General features: G+C 41.9%; 1 protein-coding gene across 1 annotated transcript in view; it reads left to right on the top strand.

The window, feature by feature from the left end:
* Nucleotides 1-20,319, top strand: part of st14 (ST14 transmembrane serine protease matriptase) — a 56,719-nt gene that overhangs the window by 33,152 nt on the left and 3,248 nt on the right. Inside the window, exons 7-18 of the mRNA XM_048161890.1 lie at nucleotides 3,391-3,619; nucleotides 4,670-4,806; nucleotides 5,008-5,111; nucleotides 6,379-6,488; nucleotides 7,197-7,327; nucleotides 7,492-7,600; nucleotides 8,425-8,531; nucleotides 8,899-9,012; nucleotides 15,010-15,129; nucleotides 17,020-17,200; nucleotides 18,430-18,701; nucleotides 18,974-19,110. Coding sequence (XP_048017847.1) covers nucleotides 3,391-3,619; nucleotides 4,670-4,806; nucleotides 5,008-5,111; nucleotides 6,379-6,488; nucleotides 7,197-7,327; nucleotides 7,492-7,600; nucleotides 8,425-8,531; nucleotides 8,899-9,012; nucleotides 15,010-15,129; nucleotides 17,020-17,200; nucleotides 18,430-18,701; nucleotides 18,974-19,110 — 1,751 coding nt within the window. The remainder of the gene's footprint in view (nucleotides 1-3,390; nucleotides 3,620-4,669; nucleotides 4,807-5,007; nucleotides 5,112-6,378; nucleotides 6,489-7,196; nucleotides 7,328-7,491; nucleotides 7,601-8,424; nucleotides 8,532-8,898; nucleotides 9,013-15,009; nucleotides 15,130-17,019; nucleotides 17,201-18,429; nucleotides 18,702-18,973; nucleotides 19,111-20,319) is intronic.

The raw sequence follows: 20,319 nt of genomic DNA, 5'->3' as shown, positions 1-20,319 counted from the left end.
AACATGGTGGACGACGGGCAAGAATAAATGGCCATAAAAGTGTTTGAACTGCTTTTTACAAAAATATGCAGGGAAAAAAAATATAGGTTTGGATGAAGTTACGCTTCCGTCTTCCGTCAACTCGCTTTCTGATCATTTCATTCCATGTGACAATCAGATTGCATGCACGTTTGTCCTCGGGGTTCCCAACACAAAACAGGATTTCTGATGTTGAATGTTGAATGTTGAATATTTACGATTTAAGATTGGTGCAGCCCCCACATTCTTCCGAGCAGATTCAATCACTCTAAACACACATCACCATCAGAACCATCAAGATAATCAGGACTTGTTGGAAGGGGAGAATTGGGTTCAAAATTGGCCCGATTATCTTGTAATGTGTTGGTGCCTTAAATGTTTGTTGTCTTTCCTCAAAATGTTAAAGCATGCTTTGTCGACTTCCTTATTCTAAACCAGGGATTTCCTAAATTTTTGTCAGACAAACCCTTTGAGTACACTCTGAGATTTAATATTTCAATAATTTAACTACACAGTCGCATGATCATAGTTCTCTTGGTTATTGGTCACGTGACATGCAGGTATTGTTTTATAAAAAATATATATATATATATATATATATATATATATATATATATATATATATATATATATATATATATATATATTGTGAAATAATTATTATTAATTTTAATTTGACATTTGTATGATTTAATTTGTTTTGCTTATAGGTACACAATGTAACTTTTGGCCCTCTTGTGGTAAAAAACAAAACTGCATGCATTTTGCAGATCATTGTTTTGGTTGTGCTTCGGCTCTGCATGACTGTGGTATGGTTATATGGTTATCTTATTGATCATAAATAATTCACTACTAGATACACTATATTGCCAAAGGTTTTGGGACGCCTGCCTTACGTGCACATGAAATGTAATGATATCCCATTCTTAATCCGTAGGGTTTAATATGGAGCTATAACAGCTTCAACTGTTCTGGGAAGGCTTTCCACAAGGTTTAGGAGTGTGTTTATGAGAATTTTTGGCCATTCTTCTAGAAGCGGATTTGTGAGGTCAGGCACTGATGTTGGCGAGAAGGTCTGGCTCGCAGTCTCCGCTCTAATTCATCCTAAAGGTGTTCTATCGGGTTGAGGTCAGGACTCTGTGCAGGCCAGTCAAGTTCCTCCACACCAAACTCGCTCATCCATGTCTTTATGGACCTTGCTTTGTGCACTGGTGCGCAGTCATGTTGGAACAGGAAGGGGCCATTCCCAAACTGTTCCCACAAAGTTGGGAGCATGAAATTGTCCAAAATGCCTTGGTATGCTGAAGCATTAAGAGTTCCTTTCACTGGAACTAAGGGTTCAAGCCCAACCCCTGAAAAACAACCTGACACCATAATCCCCCTCCACCAAGCTTTACACTTGGCACAATGCAGTCAGGAAAGTACCGTTCTCCTGGCAACCGCCAAACCCAGACTCGTCCATCGGATTACCAGACAGAGAAGCGTGATTCATCACTCCAGAAAACATGTCTTCACTGCTCTAGAGTCCAGTGGCGGTGTGCTTTACACCACTGCATCCGACACTTTGCATTGCACTTGGTGATGTAAGGCTTGGATGCAGCTGCTCGGCCATGGAAACCCATTCCATGAAGCTCTCTACGCACTGTTCTTGAGCTAATCTGAAGGCCACATGAAGTTTGGAGATCTGTAGCTTTTGACTCTGCAGTAAGTTGGCGACTTCTGCGCACTGTGCGCCTCAGCATGCGCTGACCCCACTCTGTGATTTTATGTGGCTTACCACTTCGTGGCTGAGTTGCTGTTGTTCTCAATCGCTTCAATTTTATGATACCACTAACAATTGACCGTGGAATATTTAGTAGTGAGGAAATTTCATGAATGGACTCATTGCACATGTGGCAACCTATCATGGTACCACGCTTGAATTCACTGAGCTCCTGAGAGCGACCCATTCTTTCACAAATGTTAGTAGAAGCAGTCTGCATGCCAAGGTGCTTGAATTTAGATGGAAAGGATCTCAAGCTGACTAGCTGAAGACGTTACTGTAGCTTTACTACTGTTGATTCCCTGGAGGTTTGCGATTTAGCTGCTCCATTTCAACCTTTCTCACTCCAACTAACCTCTGCTATTTCCACAACATACATGTGTCAAAGTAGGCGGCGCAACATTTCTCTGTTTACGGATACGATGAGACATGCATGGGCGAGTGAAATTTCCAGTGAAAAACATCCCTATAGGTTTCAAATATAAACACTTATAATAGGCTTACCATAGTGACAAAAACACATTTTGGAAGAAGGTTTGATGATGTATTGACGCATTATTCAAATTTTGTTAATTTTGAACAAAAGTTAAGTAGTGTACCTTTAACATCAACTCATGAACCTCTGCGAGTTTGGGAAGCTCTTGTGAAGTTATTGCAGTAATGTTGCTTAACCTTTAATGTAATGTTGTTTTAATATTAAATGTTATTTCGATAATAAACAATGGTAGAATTAAAAAAAATAATAAAATAAACAATTTCATTTTGACTTTAAAGTTCAATCAGTGGTCTCTCCAGTGAAGAAAAACAGAAGTAGATTTACATATTTCGATTTGTCTAGTTACTTGCTGCAGTGAGATTTGACGTTAAAGATGTGCCGGAGTGATTTCAGAACATTCAATTTTTATTCTGTGGTTATGGTGGCATTTTGGGCGTTACTTTGTGGTCTGTTTGGTTAGAGTTGGGACATTTACACAGTGATTGATCAAATATGCCTCTATTTAGTTTTGCAACAGCCGCTTTTCTATGATCCGATCAAGAATCCAGAATCCAAATCCAGATAGCTCTTTCCACAAATGGGGGAAAAAAAAGATAATTGAAGATGGCAAAGAGTCAGTCATGGCAACAGAGAGAAAAATACTCAAATATTCCCTTGAAAGAATGTATAAAATGGCTTGATTAAAAGGTTACGTTTACTTCATTATGATTGCTTGATATTTATATTTCTGCTAAGCTTATACCCCTCTGTTCCTAAGCAGATAAGATGTCCATTGTTAATGCATGCAACTGTTCATAAGACATCTTCGTTTTAGCGTGTACAATTTTCTCCATCATCAAGACGCTGTTATTATTACTGCACTCTTGACCTTCTCCTCAATATTCTAGAACTGTCACTGTGTATTTCCACATATCTCTTCATTTGCAAGTATATGAGTTTTTTTATATTAAGAACACAAATGCAATTTCCATAAAAAATTACATTGTGGGATCTGTTAATTTAGGCAAATATAAGTACACCAGCACTCATCTTAAGTATCTCTCAAGTTTGTTTGAATGTAGATACCATCATGCAGTAAGATCAGATCTTTCTACTTTCCTGTTTCTGTTGTCAGAGAAATGCTTTTACAGTCTTGTGGCTGAAACCACAGGCAAAGAATTCACGTCTCCTGGACATCCTAAGAATTATCCAGCTAATTCCCGATGCCAGTGGCAGATTCGTGCTCCTAAAGGCTATGCCATTATTGTCAAATTCAGGACCTTCTACGTTGAGGATGACTGTGCCAATGACTATGTGGCCATCTATGACTCTCTCAGTCCTGACAGCACTCACGCCATCACAAAGTGAGTATATGCTACTTTCACACCTCAGATTTGACTTCCTATCATAACATATACCATAACATATTATCAGTGTTTTAAACAGTGCTGCAGCTGCTTAATATTTTTTCGATAAAACCATTTTTTTTAAGATTCTTTGAGAATAACATGTTCAAAAGACTTCACTGTCACTTTGGTCCATTTAATACGTCCTTGCTGAATATAAGTAAAGGTGTATAGGATAAATAGCACTATCTTCTAAACATCAAGGGCGAAGCCCCCTCATCGCTCGGCACCGGTTACACGACTTTTCAATTCAGTTTCATTTTTCATGGTTGGCCTCAGGCTTCTAGCTGAAGATTGGCTTGTTAAGACCCCTCTCTAGCACCTCTCAGATACATGCCAAGTTTTAGTCACCTTATCACTGGGTGAAGACAGTCTGTGGTAAAGGAGCACTTGTTTTTATTTTATTTTCTTGATTTATTTATGCTTTGTAACAAATCACCCAAAGTGTATAGGTCACAAACTGTATCTCGAAGCCAGTGGGCTCTGAACATAATTCTCACAACACTGCTCAGCCTCTGCCCAGTTTCCAAGGTGACACAGAGTTTCTGTGCATCACAGCCATACAGCTCTTAATAAAGTTGTTACGCCCCAGGTATCTCCCTCTCCCTCTCTTTTTCTCTGTAGTAAGGCTGCTAAACTGGTTATAGCCATTTGACTTTGCTTGTCATGTAGTTTCACAAGAGATTGCATCTCTCTAATTGAAGTTTGCAAACTTTATTTGATTGAGTGAGGTACAAAGTTTAGACATTTTTGACTGAATTTATGATCTTAAAGATTTCTCATAAAATAAGTTTTTAGTCCATATTTTAAAGGTCACATCTGTTAACTACAGGCCTGTATACTCCTAAACCCTGCACTTGCAGCACATATTTGTTATATCGTCTTTCATTTTAGAAACAAACATACTGATAATACACTCTACACAGGTTATAATCAACAAATAGTATACAATTATAAAAAGCTCTTCAATACAGTTGTCACTAACACTCTTGCATCTTTCTATCACAGACAATGTGGACTTCGCCCTCCTACAAATCCTCTTGAGGTTGTTTCTTCTGGTAACATCATGCTTGTCAACCTGGTCACAGATAACGTCCAGAGACGAGGATTCAAAGCGGTTTACACTGCCATTCCTGCTACGACTGGTAAAACTTGTAATCATTCCATACAAATGCTTTAGCATTTTATAAAGTCATCATCCATTTCAGATTAAGTCTTTGTAAACACTTGCAGTGTCTGACTTAAAGCAGCCTTGAATCCCGAAAAAGAATGTTGAATTGACTAGAAAGTGTTTCATGTTGGTTTCATAATAACTTTTTTTATTTGCCCCCCATATTAATTTCTAGCAGGGAGCTGTGGACAACATCTGACTGCTTCCACAGGAAACTTCACCTCTCCTCATTTTCCCAGTTTCTACCCTCCTTTGGTGGACTGCAACTGGAACATCAATGTAAGCCTCACAACACCATTTTTTTACCTTTCTTTGTTTACCAACAGATACCCCTTTTCCACAGGGTTCCCAGTCTATGTCCGTTCTCGAACCATTCCACGCATTTTCACAGCAGAAAAGGGGGTTCCAGGCCGGAAAGATCTTTTGAACTCCAGGCCTAAAAACTTGCTGGTCTTTAACGGAGTTGGGGAGCGGGGGCCGAGAAATGCTGCCACTGTCTCCTTGAGCAACGTGATAGTGTTGCATTATTTAAAGTGCAACAGTGCCCGCCCCCTTTTTCAGCAGCGCTGGTTTAAGAAGTATTTTTTTTTTTCTATCAGTCTTTTCAATTTTAAAATAGTCTTTGTTGAAGAGTTGTAATCCATGAACCAAGCCATTCAGCTACGAGGTGAATCACAACACTACTAACTTTGATTTTTAAAAATTTTAAAGACAAAGTTAAGACATAGAATGTGTACGTAACGGCTTTACTGAAGAAAAAAATACAATCCCATGAAGCATTGCTGCATGGGTAATGCAGTTTTTCACCAGGAATTCTACTTTTAAACACAAGTATTTTAAAAATAAGGTGAAATAATACAGGCTGATTGTGTCAGCAGAACCAAATGCTCACAGTAGGGCTGTCTTTAAAGGTTTATAAGTTATTGCTCAAAATCCATTTCTTTTTGGAGGAAATGAATGGAATTTTCACTTCTGGAACCCAACTGTTGCACTCTATTGCTCTTTATATCTAAAAATATAAAACTGCGCACACAAGAGAGACCCAGTGTGCGAGATAGCGAGCGAATCAACAATTTCGGCGTCAATTTATCTCTGAAAAGAAAAAAAATGGAAGAACGGGCAGTTTATACAAGCTGCCTCTAGAATCACTCCCGGTACTATGAACAGCAAAACAGAAATGCCACACTGCCTGCACAAACGCCGGGACATGCAATGTTTTAAAACTGTTTTACAAATATTTTAAAACCAGCTATAGTCAGGTATTTAACACACAGTAGTGCTACGTCACCATTCGTTCCTCAAGGAAACACGCATCCCTTTTCTAGTTTGCCTGTCCGAGAACACGCTCTGGCTCCAGAACGAGAACCATTCTGGTGGAAAAGGGTTAAGACAGTACTCATGTTTTAAAATTAATGGTGATATACAATATGATGGTGATGACATGAAGATAACATTTTCATATTTGGATAAACTATTCCTCTTGAAGTGTTTGTTGATTCATACCTTTTTGAAAATAACCCTGAAGAACATCATGTGGATTCTGCAGGTTCCTGCTGGCAAAAAGATAAAGATTGAGTTTAGTATGTTCCGTGTGAAAGAGCCGGGGGTGGACACTAGCAGCTGTCACAAAGACTACATAGAGGTGCTGGGAAAAAGGTAAGTTCTGTCATCTGTCCTGCAATGCCAGCCAGAACGATTTCCCACATTGCTTATTGACAGCTTCCTGACAATCTATAAAATGGCATAAAGCCCAATTTAGCTAAAAAACAGTTGGCCAATCTTTTGTTGTTGTTGTTGTTGGATTTCTTAAAGGGATAGTTCACCCAAAAATGAAAATTTGATGTTTATCTGCTTACCCCCAGCGCATCCAAGATGTAGGTGACATTTTTTCTTCAGTCGAACACAAATGATGATTTTTAGCTGCAACCGCTGCCGTCTGTCAGTCAAATAATTGCAGTAGATGGGGAACTTCATCTATAAGAGTAAATAAAGCTTGCTTAGACAAATCCAAATTAAACCTTGCGGCTCGTGACGACACATTAATGTCCTAAGACACGAAACGATCGGTTTGTGTGAGAAACCGAACAGTATTTATATCATTTTTTACCTCTAAAACACCACTATGTCCAACTCCGTTCATGACTCCTTTAGTGATGTCTGATCGCGCTCTGACAACGGAAGTGATGTCTCGCGCATATACTTCAATGAGTGTCAGACATCACTGCCGCTGTCAGAGCGCAATCAGTCACCTACATCTTGGATGCGCTGGGGGTAAGCAGATAAACATCAAATTTTCATTTTTGGGTGAACTATCCCTTTAACCTTTGTTGTATTAACAGTTCTTTCCTTCCTCCATTTTTGAAGGTATTGTGGGGAGAGACGTAGACTTGTGCTCTCTAGCCCCGCCAATAGCTTGGAAGTGAAGTTCCATTCAGATGAATCCTACACTGATAAGGGATTCAGGGTCGTTTACACCGCCTTTGACCCTGTAAACCGTACGTAAGCCCAGTGTTTGAATAGGACCATCTAAATGCAAGTGATCCGATTTTGATACAGGAACATTTAAAACAGACACATCTCATTATTATCAAGATCATTAGATCTCTCCTTCACTTCCTCTTGCGTTGAGTCCTGGCTGTCTTCCTGTTTTCTTCTCCAGCTTGCCCTGGTCAGTTTGCATGCACCTCAGGCTTCTGTATCAAAAAAGAACAGCACTGTGATGGGTGGAACGACTGTGAAGACATGAGTGATGAAAGAAACTGCAGTAAGTCTCACCCCAGTCAGGATGTTGCAACATTTAATTTAAACCTTTCAATTTATTAATTAGAATTTGAATTGAATTAGCCCTGTCCAACGGGATATTGATTTGGAATGACAGGAAGATGCACAACAGAGAGATTTCATCAGTCAAAAATTATGATAAATAATTACATCAATAATTTAATTATGTTGATTTATGTCATATAGACATATCTGTTGTTTTCTTCAACTAATTGGACATATTCCTCCAAATTAAGTTCAGTACTGGAAAACCAATTAATAGAATTTTAATTTTGCCAAAACACCTCATTGTTTTCAGATAACTTTATAAAAACATTAACAATAAAAATTTAACAATTCTATTAATTGTGTATTTATATTAAATATTATAAATTAAATTATAAATAATAATAATAATAATATTAATAATAAATTATGAGGTGTTCTTGGTACATAAAATGAAAGTTATTGTCTATTGAACATTTTCTATAGGTGGCATTTCAAATATCAATTATTGAAATCATTAAATGTTTCTGGAAATGGTGAAATATGTTATATGAAAGCATGGTTATGGTTAATTCATACAGAAAGAAATTACATGTAAATTCTGTTTCCTTAATTTCTGATTTGAATTATAATTCTGAATCATGTTTGTTACCTAACATTAGCCATTGAACTCTGGGAATAAACTTGGAAATCTGTTTATTTGAATTTGAAGTAACCTTTTCAGGACAGTACACATTGAAATATATGACAGTTATTAGTTAGGTGGTATTTCCCATAAGTTTTGCATTATTCAGTATGTGTTTTGTGTTTGTTTTATGTTTCAGAGTGTGAACGAGGATCAGTTCACTTGCAGTAATGGCCTTTGTAGGCCTCAGTTCTTTGTGTGTGACCGAGTGAATGACTGTGGCGACAACAGTGATGAGCAACATTGTGGTGAGTTTCTCCTATTACATTTTAACAAACATAATCATTTATTTATTTATATATTGCTCAGTTCAGCATTAACATTTCAGCAGTGAACCCTGTTTGGAAACCCTGCTCAACAGGAAGTCAATTTAAATCAAAAAATCAAAGCAGTGGCCTAGTAAAGCGGTACCTTGATGGGATCACATTACGAAGCTGTTTTCTGGGATTCAAATAAACACTAACTTAAGACGAACTTACCTTAAACTGGCATTTCCTTGGAGAACTTCAACATATGTGCTCCTTTAAGGCTTGCTTTGTTGTTGCATACTTCAAAAAGACACACATTTTTACCATTGAAGGACACTTGACAAGGTTTTGTTGTTGTTCCTCCTAGATTGTGGCAAAGCTGAGGGAAGGTGCGGGGATGGCGCATGCATCCCACAGGAATTTATATGTGATGGGAAAAATGACTGCGCTGATGGCAGTGATGAGGTCTCCTGTGTAGCAGGTGAGTGAATTTAACTTTGATTACTGACCACTATGGGTGTGACGAGATCTTGTGACATGAGAATCCGCAAGATTAAAATGTGATGAGATTTCTCGTCAAGGTGAAAAGCTGTCTTGTGATATTGCCATGATGGAGTATGAGGGTGAAATTAGGATAGAATATGCTACCCCTACATTTACATTACCCCTCCACTGTCATTGCGTTTTATAGAAATAAAAACCATTTAATTCAGTTGGATAACAGTCACTTCAGTCCTATCAAGCTCATCCAACATGAGCTGCAGAGTCGTTCATAGTGCAGCAGGAATCAGAGTTCGCTGATCACGTGACGAGAATAAGTAACGAGATGACTGACAAGACTGTGGCGGAGGATTTGATGTACAACAGAGCCTGAGCATCTGACAAATGAAAATAAAATATGAGCACGCATTCAGACGTGATTTCAATTTTAAAAAGCGGCTCCCTGATGCATGCAAATATCTCCCGATATGAAAGCTATCTTTGGCTGGGCTGTGTAGTTGTAACTAGGGCTGGGCGATGTATCGAATGCTTTTGTCACGCGCATTTCTTCAGTAAAGCCGGTTCCCTGATTACCGCTAAATCGCCATCACCTGCTTTCAAATGGAGCGGCATTTAATAGACAGAGCCGTAGATCACTGATAAGCCACGCAATATCGCGTTCAATATCGACGGCGATACATATCGATATTGAACGCGATATTGCGTGGCTTATCAGTGATCTACGGCTCTGTCTATTAAATGCCGCTCCATTTGAAAGCAGGTGATGGCGATTTAGCGGTAATCAGGGAACCGGCTTTACTGAAGAAATGCGCGTGACAAAAGCATTCGATACATCGCCCAGCCCTAGTTGTAACCATATCTTAGCTCTGTATCATGCTTAAAGAAAAATTTGGTCTCTATTTGTACTGATATTGAGTACTTTGATTATTGTTGCACTTATTGTTTGCACTTAATAAGACTGAGAACGTACTCGGTTACGAACGTAACCTCGGTTCCCTGAGATACGGAACGAGTACTGCGTATGGGGAAAAGCTCGTTTTTCCTCCGTGCTGAAGCCTTTTTTCAATAGCGCAGTGTAACTGCACGACCATTGGTTCACTCATGAAAAGTTGTTGAACCAATGACGGTGCGGCATAGCTGCGCGAGTTGTTGTCCGAGTTGTTGTCCAAAAAGACATTGGTTGACTCATGAAAAGTTGTTGAACCAATGACGGCGCGGCGATGCAGCGCGCCAAAAAGCCCGCCAAAACGGGCAGGGCTTATGGCTATATAAGCGGGCATTTCGCCATAGGATTTCAGGTCATTCGGCGAAGAGGTCGACCTCTGCCTTCCCGAAGATCTCCCAGATTCTATGAACCGTCTGGGGGTGGAGCATCCACTCATCCGAGGGGACATTGCTCCGAGATAGCATATCCGCTCCCAGATTCGTTCTGCCAGGTATATGCGTTGCCTTGAGCGATCGCAGCCTGGGTGCTGCCCATTCCAGGAGGCGCTTCGCCAGAGCGCACAAGCGGCTGGACGAGAGGCCTCCTTGGTGATATATGTAGGACACCACCATCATGCTGTCCGACTGGACTAACAGGAACGCCTGAAAAAAAGTGAAGGGCTTGTTCTACTGCCAGCATCTTGAGGCAGTTGATGTGGAGATGGCTTTCCTCATGAGACCACGAGCCGAAGGCTGGTCTGCCCTCGCATACAGCGCCCCAACCTAGGTTGGACGCATCTGTCGAGAGCACCGTCCTTCTGGACACCGCCTGCAGGGGAACTCCACGGCTGAACCATCTGGGGTTCATCCAGGGTTTCAGGGCCTGACATACAGGCGAAAGCGGCCATGCCGCCAGGCGTGAGGTGGGACCCTGAGTTTCAACCAATATTGCAGTTGGCCGCATCCGTAGAAGGCCGAGCTGCAGAACCGGGGAGGCGGACGCCATCAGCCCTAGCATCCTCTGGAAGAACTTCAGAGGGAAACAGGCTTTGTTCCTGGCAGAAGCCGCGAGCTGCTGAATTGCCAGAGCGTGCCCTGGCGAGACTACAGCCCTCATGCGGACTGAGTCGAAAACTGCACCCAGGAACGAGATGCTTTGGCTGGGGAGCAGTGAGCTCTTGGCAAAATTGACCCTGAGTCCTAGGCACTGTAAGTGGCTGAGGAACACGGATCTGTGATGTTCTAGCTCGGTTCAAGATTGGGCCAATATGAGCCAATCGTCGAGATAATCCAAAATCCGGATTCCCATCTGTCTCAGAGGGGAAAGCGCCGCATTCATGCACTTTGTAAATGTGCGAGGAGCTAGGGACAGTCCGAAGAGAAGGACCATGTAATGATATGCCACTCACTCGAAGGCAAATCTCAAGAATCGCCTGTGATGGGGGGGCTATCTGGATGTGAAAGTAAGCATCTTTCAGATCCAGCGAGAAGAACCAGTCCTCGGCGCAACCCTGGGTGAGGATCTGTTTCAACGTTAACATTCTGAACTTCCGTCTCATGAGGGAGCGGTTCAGAAGTCTGAGGTTTAAGATGGGTCTGAGACCGCCATCTTTCTTGGGGACGAGAAAGTAGCGGCTGTAGAAATCCGATTCGCTCTCTGAAAGGGGAACAATTTCTATGGCTCCTTTCCTTAACAGAGTCATCACTTCGGCGCGGAGGACATGAACGTCGTCCGGATTCACTGAAGTGGGAACCACACCGCAGAAGCGCAGGGGACTTTGGGCGAACTGCAGTGAGTAGCCGTGATTTATAATCCCCAAGACCCACTTTGACACATCGGGGATGGCTTGCCAGGCCTCGGCCTATGTGACAAGGGGCTGGATGGTGTCTGGTGTTAGACCGCTGTTCAGGGGTCTTAGCACTGACGAGATTGGAAGAGGAAATTCGCTCTCTTTTTGACAATGTAAAATATTTATTGTGTCCGCCATGAAAACGCCGTTTTGCGTGGGCGCAACCACTGTGGACCCAAGACACAATACAACCATTTTGACCCCAACACCCGGAACTGAACGAGGTGGCAGGGGAATTGTGCAAGAGAGCTTTTGGGGTGGTCCAGCCGCAGCAGGACTTTGCCCCATCCTCTTTCTTCCCTTTAGATCAGGAAGACTTCGGAGGCGTCGGGTCCAGCACTATTCTTGGTCGGGGGCCCTGGCGTCTCGGGAGCACGTTTAGTGGGACAGGCTCGCTGTCGTTGCTCCTTGGGAGGCGCTGCCTGTGAGGTAGAGGGGGCAGGCTTGCTCTGATGCTGAGTCGGCACAGTCCTGGGGCGACATGCAGCAGTGGAAGAGCTGGAACGCTTCGGCAGGAAATGTCGCATTGCCTGGGATGATTTTTGGGCTGCAGTGAAACGTTCGGTGAAACCCTCTATGGCTGGCCCAAATCTTTCAATGGCCTGGGCCGGGGCTTTCGTGGCGTGCAGGGCCAGGTCTGTGGCGCTGCGGAGGTCGTGAAAGGCAGGTGCGTCAATACCAGACTCGTCCAGTGAGCGGAGGAGTTTCGCTTGGAACATCTGGAGAATGGCCATGGTGTGAAGCGCCGATGCAGCTTGGCCCGTAGACGAATAAGCTCTACCGGCTAAGGAAGAGGTCGTTCTGCAGGGCTTGGAAATAAGGGCCCTCTTGTTCTTCCAGCCCACAGCCGCGGGGGGACAGAGGTGAGCGGCCACAGCCTCGTCTAGCGGTGGCATTCGCTCATAGCCCTTCTCTTGGGAGCCGTCCACAGTCTGGCGGCGTCCCGGCAGATACCACTCGTCCAGCCTGCTGCGCGTCGGCTCTTCAGGCGGAGCCCACTCGAGGTCGAGTTCCTCGACAGCCTTTGAGAGGACACAGAAAAGCTCGGCGTCCATCCCTGGCCTAGAGTCGATGGGCACCAGTGACGGCAGGTGGACGGGGTCTTCAGAGTCGCCGGCCCATTCTTCCGTTTCAGATGCCGCGAGAGACATGGAGTCATCAAGCGGCTCATCCTCTAATGCGCCAAAAGAGACGAGGTCGCTCGCATCAGCCGAGGGGCGCTGCTCTGGGCGGGAAAACAGGATGGGGGGCGGCTCTCTCACTGGAGAGGGAGAGGCACGCGGGCCGGCGTGAGCTCTCCCAAGTCCGGGCGCTGAACCCCTCTACTCCGCTGTCTCTTCCTAGCTGGCTTGCGGGAAGAAGACGACGGGAGGGCGCGCAGGGCGGGACCACTTTCACTAGCGATCCGCGAGCGCAGCGAGGCGAGACTCATGCACTCGCAGTGCGGACATGAAGTCTCGGTGAGCGCTGCCTCTGCGTGGGGCTTACCTAGGCAGCCGACGCACTCACCGTGGCCGTCATCATCCTGCAGAGGGGCTCTGCAGGTGCCACAACTGTGGCGCGGCATTTGTAGCAACGCCGCCGCCATGAAAATGGGAGACTCGCTGAGAGGCGACCGGAAGCGGGCGGCTCGAGAGTGGCAGAGCTCTCTCCACCGTCGAAGCACCACCGCAGAGGACCAGCTGAGACCGCCGACTGACTGCAGCTCCGGCGGTCTCAGCTGGTCCTCTGCGGTGGTGCTTCGACAGTGGAGAGAGCTCGTTCCAAGCGGCGAAGGCGTTCAGCAGGATTCCAGTGACTTATATAGCCATAAGCCCCGCCCGTTTTGGCGGGCTTTTTGGCGTGCTGCATCGCCATAGGCTCGTGCAGCTATGCCGCACCGTCATTGGTTCAACAACTTTTCATGAGTGAACCAATGGTTGTGCAGTTACACTGCGCTATTGAAAAAGGCTTCAGCACGGAGGAAAAAAGGAGCTTTTCCCCATACGCAGTACGAGGGAAGTATCGAAAGGGAACTGATATTTTTATTTATACTGTTTTTCATTTCCATGATCAAGGTCAAAAGTTGTAGAAGCTCATAAATCATGTACAGTTTTCAGGTCAAAAGAGACTCATATGAAATCATACAGGAGAGAAGCCAGTCAGTTGAGTTTGTGGCAAAACCTACTTTTACTGCATATGATAACTCATACTCAAAAGGTAGAACTGAAATGACATTCATTTCAAATAATTAGTTAAAACATTTCAAATGTACCTGCAGAGAGAGAGAGAGAGAGAGATATACATATACATATATAAAAAACAGCAGGGTCGAGCAGGGTAGAGAAAATGAAACGGAATACAGGTACAATTGAATTGAATTAGTACAATTGAATTAGTCATTATAGGCCACCCAAGAGAATGTGCTTTAATTATAATGAAAATGTTACAATAGAAGAAAAAAAAAAATATACAAAATATATTTTGCACAAAATATAATGTTCTTTGAGAGACTAACATATACAGGTCCTGAGTTATTCACAAAATCATAAATTATTAAACATATTATAGTGCTTTCCTGTGTGCGTTAAGCTCAGAAAGTTCAGTTTAGGTAAAAACTAAAAGTTTGTGATCACAGTAAATGGCCAGCCACTGAAAGGGTGAATTAAAATATTTAAAGTTTTAGGAAATTTCGGAATACTTCAAATTTAAATTTAATCAGATTTTTCAGCAATTAAGCAACTGTATTTTTTATTTTGATTTCCCCTCCCCATAGCCCCCTTCCCCCCTAAATAATCTACTTGCTGTTTTTCTCCACTTCAGTTGCTATCAAACTGACATGTACATTCACAATTAATATTGAGTACCATTAATTAATGGGATAATTTATCTGCTTTTAATATGCACAATAAACTCTTGTGATAGCAATATCTTCAACGCTTAGGCTGAAACGGTAGTGAAATCACACATTTTGGTCTTTTCTACCATGATCAGTCCTTATTTACTGGCCCACTCTTTCTTTCCAAAAGTTGTTCATTGTTTTTGTATCCTTCAGCAGAGATAAGTGACCTATCCCACAATCAATAGGCCTGATCAATAGGCTGGCTCTTGCATCGCCATGAACGAGGCGTAGGACTTTGGTGATAAAAAGAAGCTGCAATTGATGTTTTATTCCCCTTGTTCACCTCAAGTTTTACTTTCTTTATACTCTATTCCTCTCTTAGCGGCTGGTATCTGCAATGATTTCTCCTTCAAGTGTAAAAACAAGCAGTGTGTAAACAAAGTGAACGCAGAGTGTGATCGCGAAGACGACTGCTCAGATGGTTCAGACGAACAGGGATGTGGTAAGTCGCGTTTTTTAATGTATTTTTACTCACAAACAGAAGTGAAGAAGTTCTTTTAATGTGTGCATGGCTACTGCCCATGTTTTGTCCAAAGTTATTTAATATTAAGAACTTATTGATTAAATTTCAGCTGTGATGTTATTCAGAACAATAGCACTGTTGCTCATGTGATATTATACATAATTCAACTGTAGTGCTCAGGTGTGTATTTCAGCTATTTCACAATGATTTAAAATGTGGCTCATCAAGTAATATATTACATTACATTATTACCACTGGTGGTTGAATTTCAAGCAAAATTGAATATGATAATTAGGGATGAACAATTAATGTGCATGATATGGGTTATGTTTTATTTATTTATTTATTTATTTATTTATTTATTTATTTAATGAATCAGTATCAGCCAATGTTGGAGATTTAAATATTTTAAGATTTAGATCATCATCTTGCATTAATCACTAATTTAATGGCACATCAATAATGGCAAAGATTTTACCCTTTTGTTTGCAACTATTTGTAAATCGTGAGAAAATTGCAATTTTAACCAAGGTTCCGGGACGTGTGAGGAGTCGCCTGTCAATTGCGTCATACCCGCGTTACCCTCGGTTTCCGGTAGAAAACTAATTATTGTTATATAGCTCAACACGTTTAGTCTTATTGTTTAAATCTAATTTTCTTGATTTCTTGCGAGTACCATGCTTTACCATGCCTCAGAGAAAAACACTATTTTGTCAAGTAGCTTACATATCATAATCAGATGCACCCTTATTTTTGGTAAAAGTAATACAGAATTTTCTCCATCATACAATACATTTTAAAATTAATTTCATGACATTTATCAACACAAGCCATCCAGCATTTAATATGATATTCTAAAATCAATCTATCTTACTGCAGTGTGTCTCAAACAAGTGTCTCACAGCAGCCGCCGAGCAAACGCACAGATCCCTTCAGCTCCCACAACACTCATCCTGCTCTGCTTCATACTACAATAACGTTAATAATCGCATCCATGAACATGATTTCTTCCTGAGTCCTATCCTGATTCTTTTGCACTGGCTGTGAAGTGAAGACCACATCTCCCAAGATTCCACACTCTAACTTGCCGTCATCAAGCTATGCCTTTGTTTTGAATAGGCCTCTAGCGGACAGAATTCTTACATACTGCACCTTTTATTATTAATTTGAAATGCACAATAAAATCTCTTTCAGACAAACTCTTTTATAAAACCCAACTAATGGTTCAAATCACTTACAGTTGTTATAGATTTAGTTATGAAGTAGTACAGATGTATAATATATAATGATATATAAGAGAATCCAATTACTGCCCGGCTCTAGTGTCTTTATTGAATAATTATTTGAAGATAATGAGCTTCCCAAGGTTTTGGTGTTTCAACAAATTTAAAAACAATTGTAATTTCCAGAAGTTGCTGCATCATCAACAATGTGGTAATTAGTGTAAAAAAAAAAAAAAAAAGAAATTCACATTAGAGCCTAAAGCCATTATACTTTTTTTATGAAACCTCACTTGACATTTCTTCATTTTCTTTCTACTTTTTTATAGGCCTCAGGGTTGCTAGTTTCTTTTTCCTTCCTCATTGTGTTTTTATCAGCCAGCACGGTTCGTTCCTCTATATATCTGCCTTGTTATGATTCTGCTTGAGTCCCGCTAAAGGCCGACGGTCCTGTGAGTCAGAGCAGATGTTTCGAGAAACTCCAACTTTCAGTGCAAACAGTTTTGCAGCTAGTCCTCTGATCTGATCCCTGCTGGTCTTGTACAAGACCCCCTTAACCTCTCATCTCTGCATGCCGATGCTGTCCCTTCTGTTGGTCTTCCTTGAAGTCTCTCTTTGTGTTTGAACCATTCCTATAATTTGGTTTCAGACTGTGGAGTCCGGCCATTCAAGCACAACCGTATTGTGGGTGGGCAGAACGCAGATGTGGGTGAATGGCCGTGGCAGGTCAGTCTACATTTCAAGACCAACGGGCACGTCTGCGGCGCCTCAATCATCTCTAACAAATGGTTGCTGTCCGCTGCCCACTGCTTCATCCAGCCTAGTTCAGAGTGAGTCTGTTTTATTGCATCTCTGTATGGCTGTTCGTGTTTTTGTATTTTATTTTGCCCGATTATTTTTGCCTTTTAGCTGTAGATGTTATCAGAGGCATAAACTGGACATTTGCTAAGTATCTTTCTCCATTCACTTAGTGCTCAAACATCATTCAACATCAGCGCTCTGTGTTTGAGCAATGACTGAGCTTGTATTTATTCCCATTGGCCAGCAGGTGGAGCACAAGACATGGCATTAAAATAATACTTCACCTTCAGTTACTCCATGTTTCTGAGACTGAACCACTAAAGCTGAACTGAAAGATAATTCACTCTCCTGAGCTATGGTTTCACCATGAAATCAAAATTGACCCCATTTACTTTCTTAATAAACGTTTCTGGTCTTTTTGTGAAGGATACATCAATGCACAAATGTCTTTCATCAAAATGTAATAACTTGTTCCACCTCTGAAATGACTTTGCATTTTGGCTGAAATTACCAAGCCCTCTTATTTTTCAAACCCTCTTCATATACACTACTGGTCAAAAGTTTAGAATAATTAAGATTCTTTTATGTTTTGGGGTGCAGGGAAAGTATCTTATGCCCACCAAGGCTGCATTTGTTTGATCAAAAATACAGTAAAAACAGTATTTAAAAATAATAATAATAATAATAATAATAATTACACAAGTAAACAAGTGCGAGGGGGGGGGGGGATGCACAATAATAATTGATAATAAGTGAGTATAATAATAATTACCAATAATAATTGATAAGTGAGCACATGTCAGCATATCAGAATGATTTCTAAAGGATCATGTGACACTGAAGACTGGAGTGATGATGTTGAAAATTCAGCTTTGATCACAGGAATTAATTGTATTTAAAAATATATTCAAATAGAAAACAGTTGTTTTAAATTGTAATAATATTTCACAGTATTCCTGTTTTTACTGTATTTTTGATCAAATAAATGCAGCCTTGGTGAGCAGAAAGAGACTTCTTTCAAAAACATGAAAACATTGTAATTATTCCAAACTTGTCCTATAAACACAGCTTTTCAAAATCTTGCCTTTACATTTTTTACATGTTTTTTTTCTGTGCATTAAATCTGATTTCCTCATATTTCCTGTAAAAATAAAGATTTAAAATGGATTTGAATGCCATTTCATGTTGACCTTCCAAAACATCTGATTTAAACAACTAACCTCCAAAACAACATTGTGTTCATTTTCTCTTCCAACAGCTACAAAATGACAACCAACTGGCAGACGTACAGTGGTCTGCGGGACCAGACCATCCAGGACACCTCTGTTCAGCAGCGTGCTTTGAAGACCATCATCACCCACCCAAGCTACAGTGAAATGACCTACGATTATGACATCTCCTTGTTGGAACTGAGCCAGCCATTGAACTTCAGCAACACCGTGCATCCCATCTGCCTTCCGGCATCAACCCACGTTTTCTCGGCCGGCAGTTCCTGCTTTGTTACGGGCTGGGGCGCGCTCCGAGAGGGAGGTGAGACAGCTTGTGTGCCTGAGGGCTGCCCTTTGCATTTGGAGTTCCTCTTTCCATGAGATACCTTTGGAATTTGAACCTCACAAGTTTGACATTTATCAATCCCTTGTTTCAATGTCACTTTTAGCACAAACTTTGTTATATGATTATGTTATTTGTGGAAGGACATAACTCTTTCTAATTAATTTTTCAAACAGTCATAATGAGCCATAAGATGCTTTTTGGTATTGGAATCGTTCTCAAAGGACTAATGTTTTATGTATGTGTTGTAGGAAGTGCTGCAACAATCCTTCAGAAAGCAGAAGTAAAGGTGATTAATGATACGGTATGCAACATGGTGACCGAAGGTCAGGTGACCTCTAGAATGATGTGTAGTGGCTACCTCACTGGAGGTGTGGACGCTTGTCAGGTAAAAAAAAAAAAAAAAACACATTACCATGTTTTGTTGTTGTTGTTTTTGTTTTTGTTTTGTTTAAGTCTGAATCTGATGTTTTCATTTCAATCTGGGTCACTTACAGTATACACCGATCAGGCATAACATTATGAGCACTGACAGGTGAAGTAAATAACACTGATTATCTCTTCATCACGGCACCTGTTAGTGGTGGAATATATTAGGCACCAAGTGAACAATTTGTCCTCTAGGTTGATGTGTTAGAAGCAGGAAAAATGGGCAAGCGTAAGGATTTGAGCGAGTTTGACAAGGGCCAAATTGTGATGGCTAGACGACTGGGTCAGAGCATCTCCAAAACTGCAGCTCTTGTGGGATGTTCCTGGTCTGCAGTGGTCAGTATCTATCAAAAGTGGTCCAAGGAAGGAACAGTGATCATGGGTGGCCAAGACTCACTGATGCACGTGGAGAGTGAAGGCTGGCCCATGTGGTTTGATCCAACAGACGAGCTTCTGTAGCTCAAATTGCTCAAGAAGTTAATGCTGCTTCTGATAGAAAGGTGTCAGAATACACAGTGCATCAGTTTGTTGTGTATGGGGCTGCAGACCAGTCAGAGTGCCCATGCTGACCCCTGTCCACCGCCGAAAGCGCCAACAGTGGGCACGTGAGCATCATAACTGGACCAATGGAGCAATGGAAGAAGGTGGCCTGGTCTGATGAATCACATTTTCTTTTACATCACATGGATGGCCGGGTGCGTGTGCGTCGCTTACCTGAGGAACACATGGCACCAGGATGAACTGTGGGAAGAAGGCAATCCGGCGGAGACAGTGTGATGCTTTGGGCAATGTTCTGCTGGGAAACCTTGGCTCCTGCCATCCATGTGGATGTTACTTTGACACGTACCACCTACCTAAGCATTGTTAGAGACCATGTACACCCTTTCATGGAAACGGTTTTCCCTGGTGGCTGTAGCCTCTTTCAGCAGGATAATGCGCCCTGACACAAAGCAAAAATGGTTCAAGAATGGTTTGAGGAGCACAATGAGTTTAAGGTGTTGACTTGGCCTCCAAATTCCCCAGATCTCAATCCATTCAAGCATCTGTGGGATGTGCTGAACAAACAAGTCCGATCCATGGAGGCTCCACCTCACAACTTACAAGACTTAAAGGATCTGCTGCTAACATCTTGGTGCAGATACCACAGCACACCTTCAGGGGTCTGGTG

Source organism: Megalobrama amblycephala, linkage group LG16 (genome assembly GCF_018812025.1).
Source record: "Megalobrama amblycephala isolate DHTTF-2021 linkage group LG16, ASM1881202v1, whole genome shotgun sequence".
Classification (NCBI taxonomy): domain Eukaryota; kingdom Metazoa; phylum Chordata; class Actinopteri; order Cypriniformes; family Xenocyprididae; genus Megalobrama; species Megalobrama amblycephala.
The sequence above is the reverse complement of the archived record's forward strand: the minus strand, read 5'-3'. Positions and strand labels throughout refer to the sequence as shown.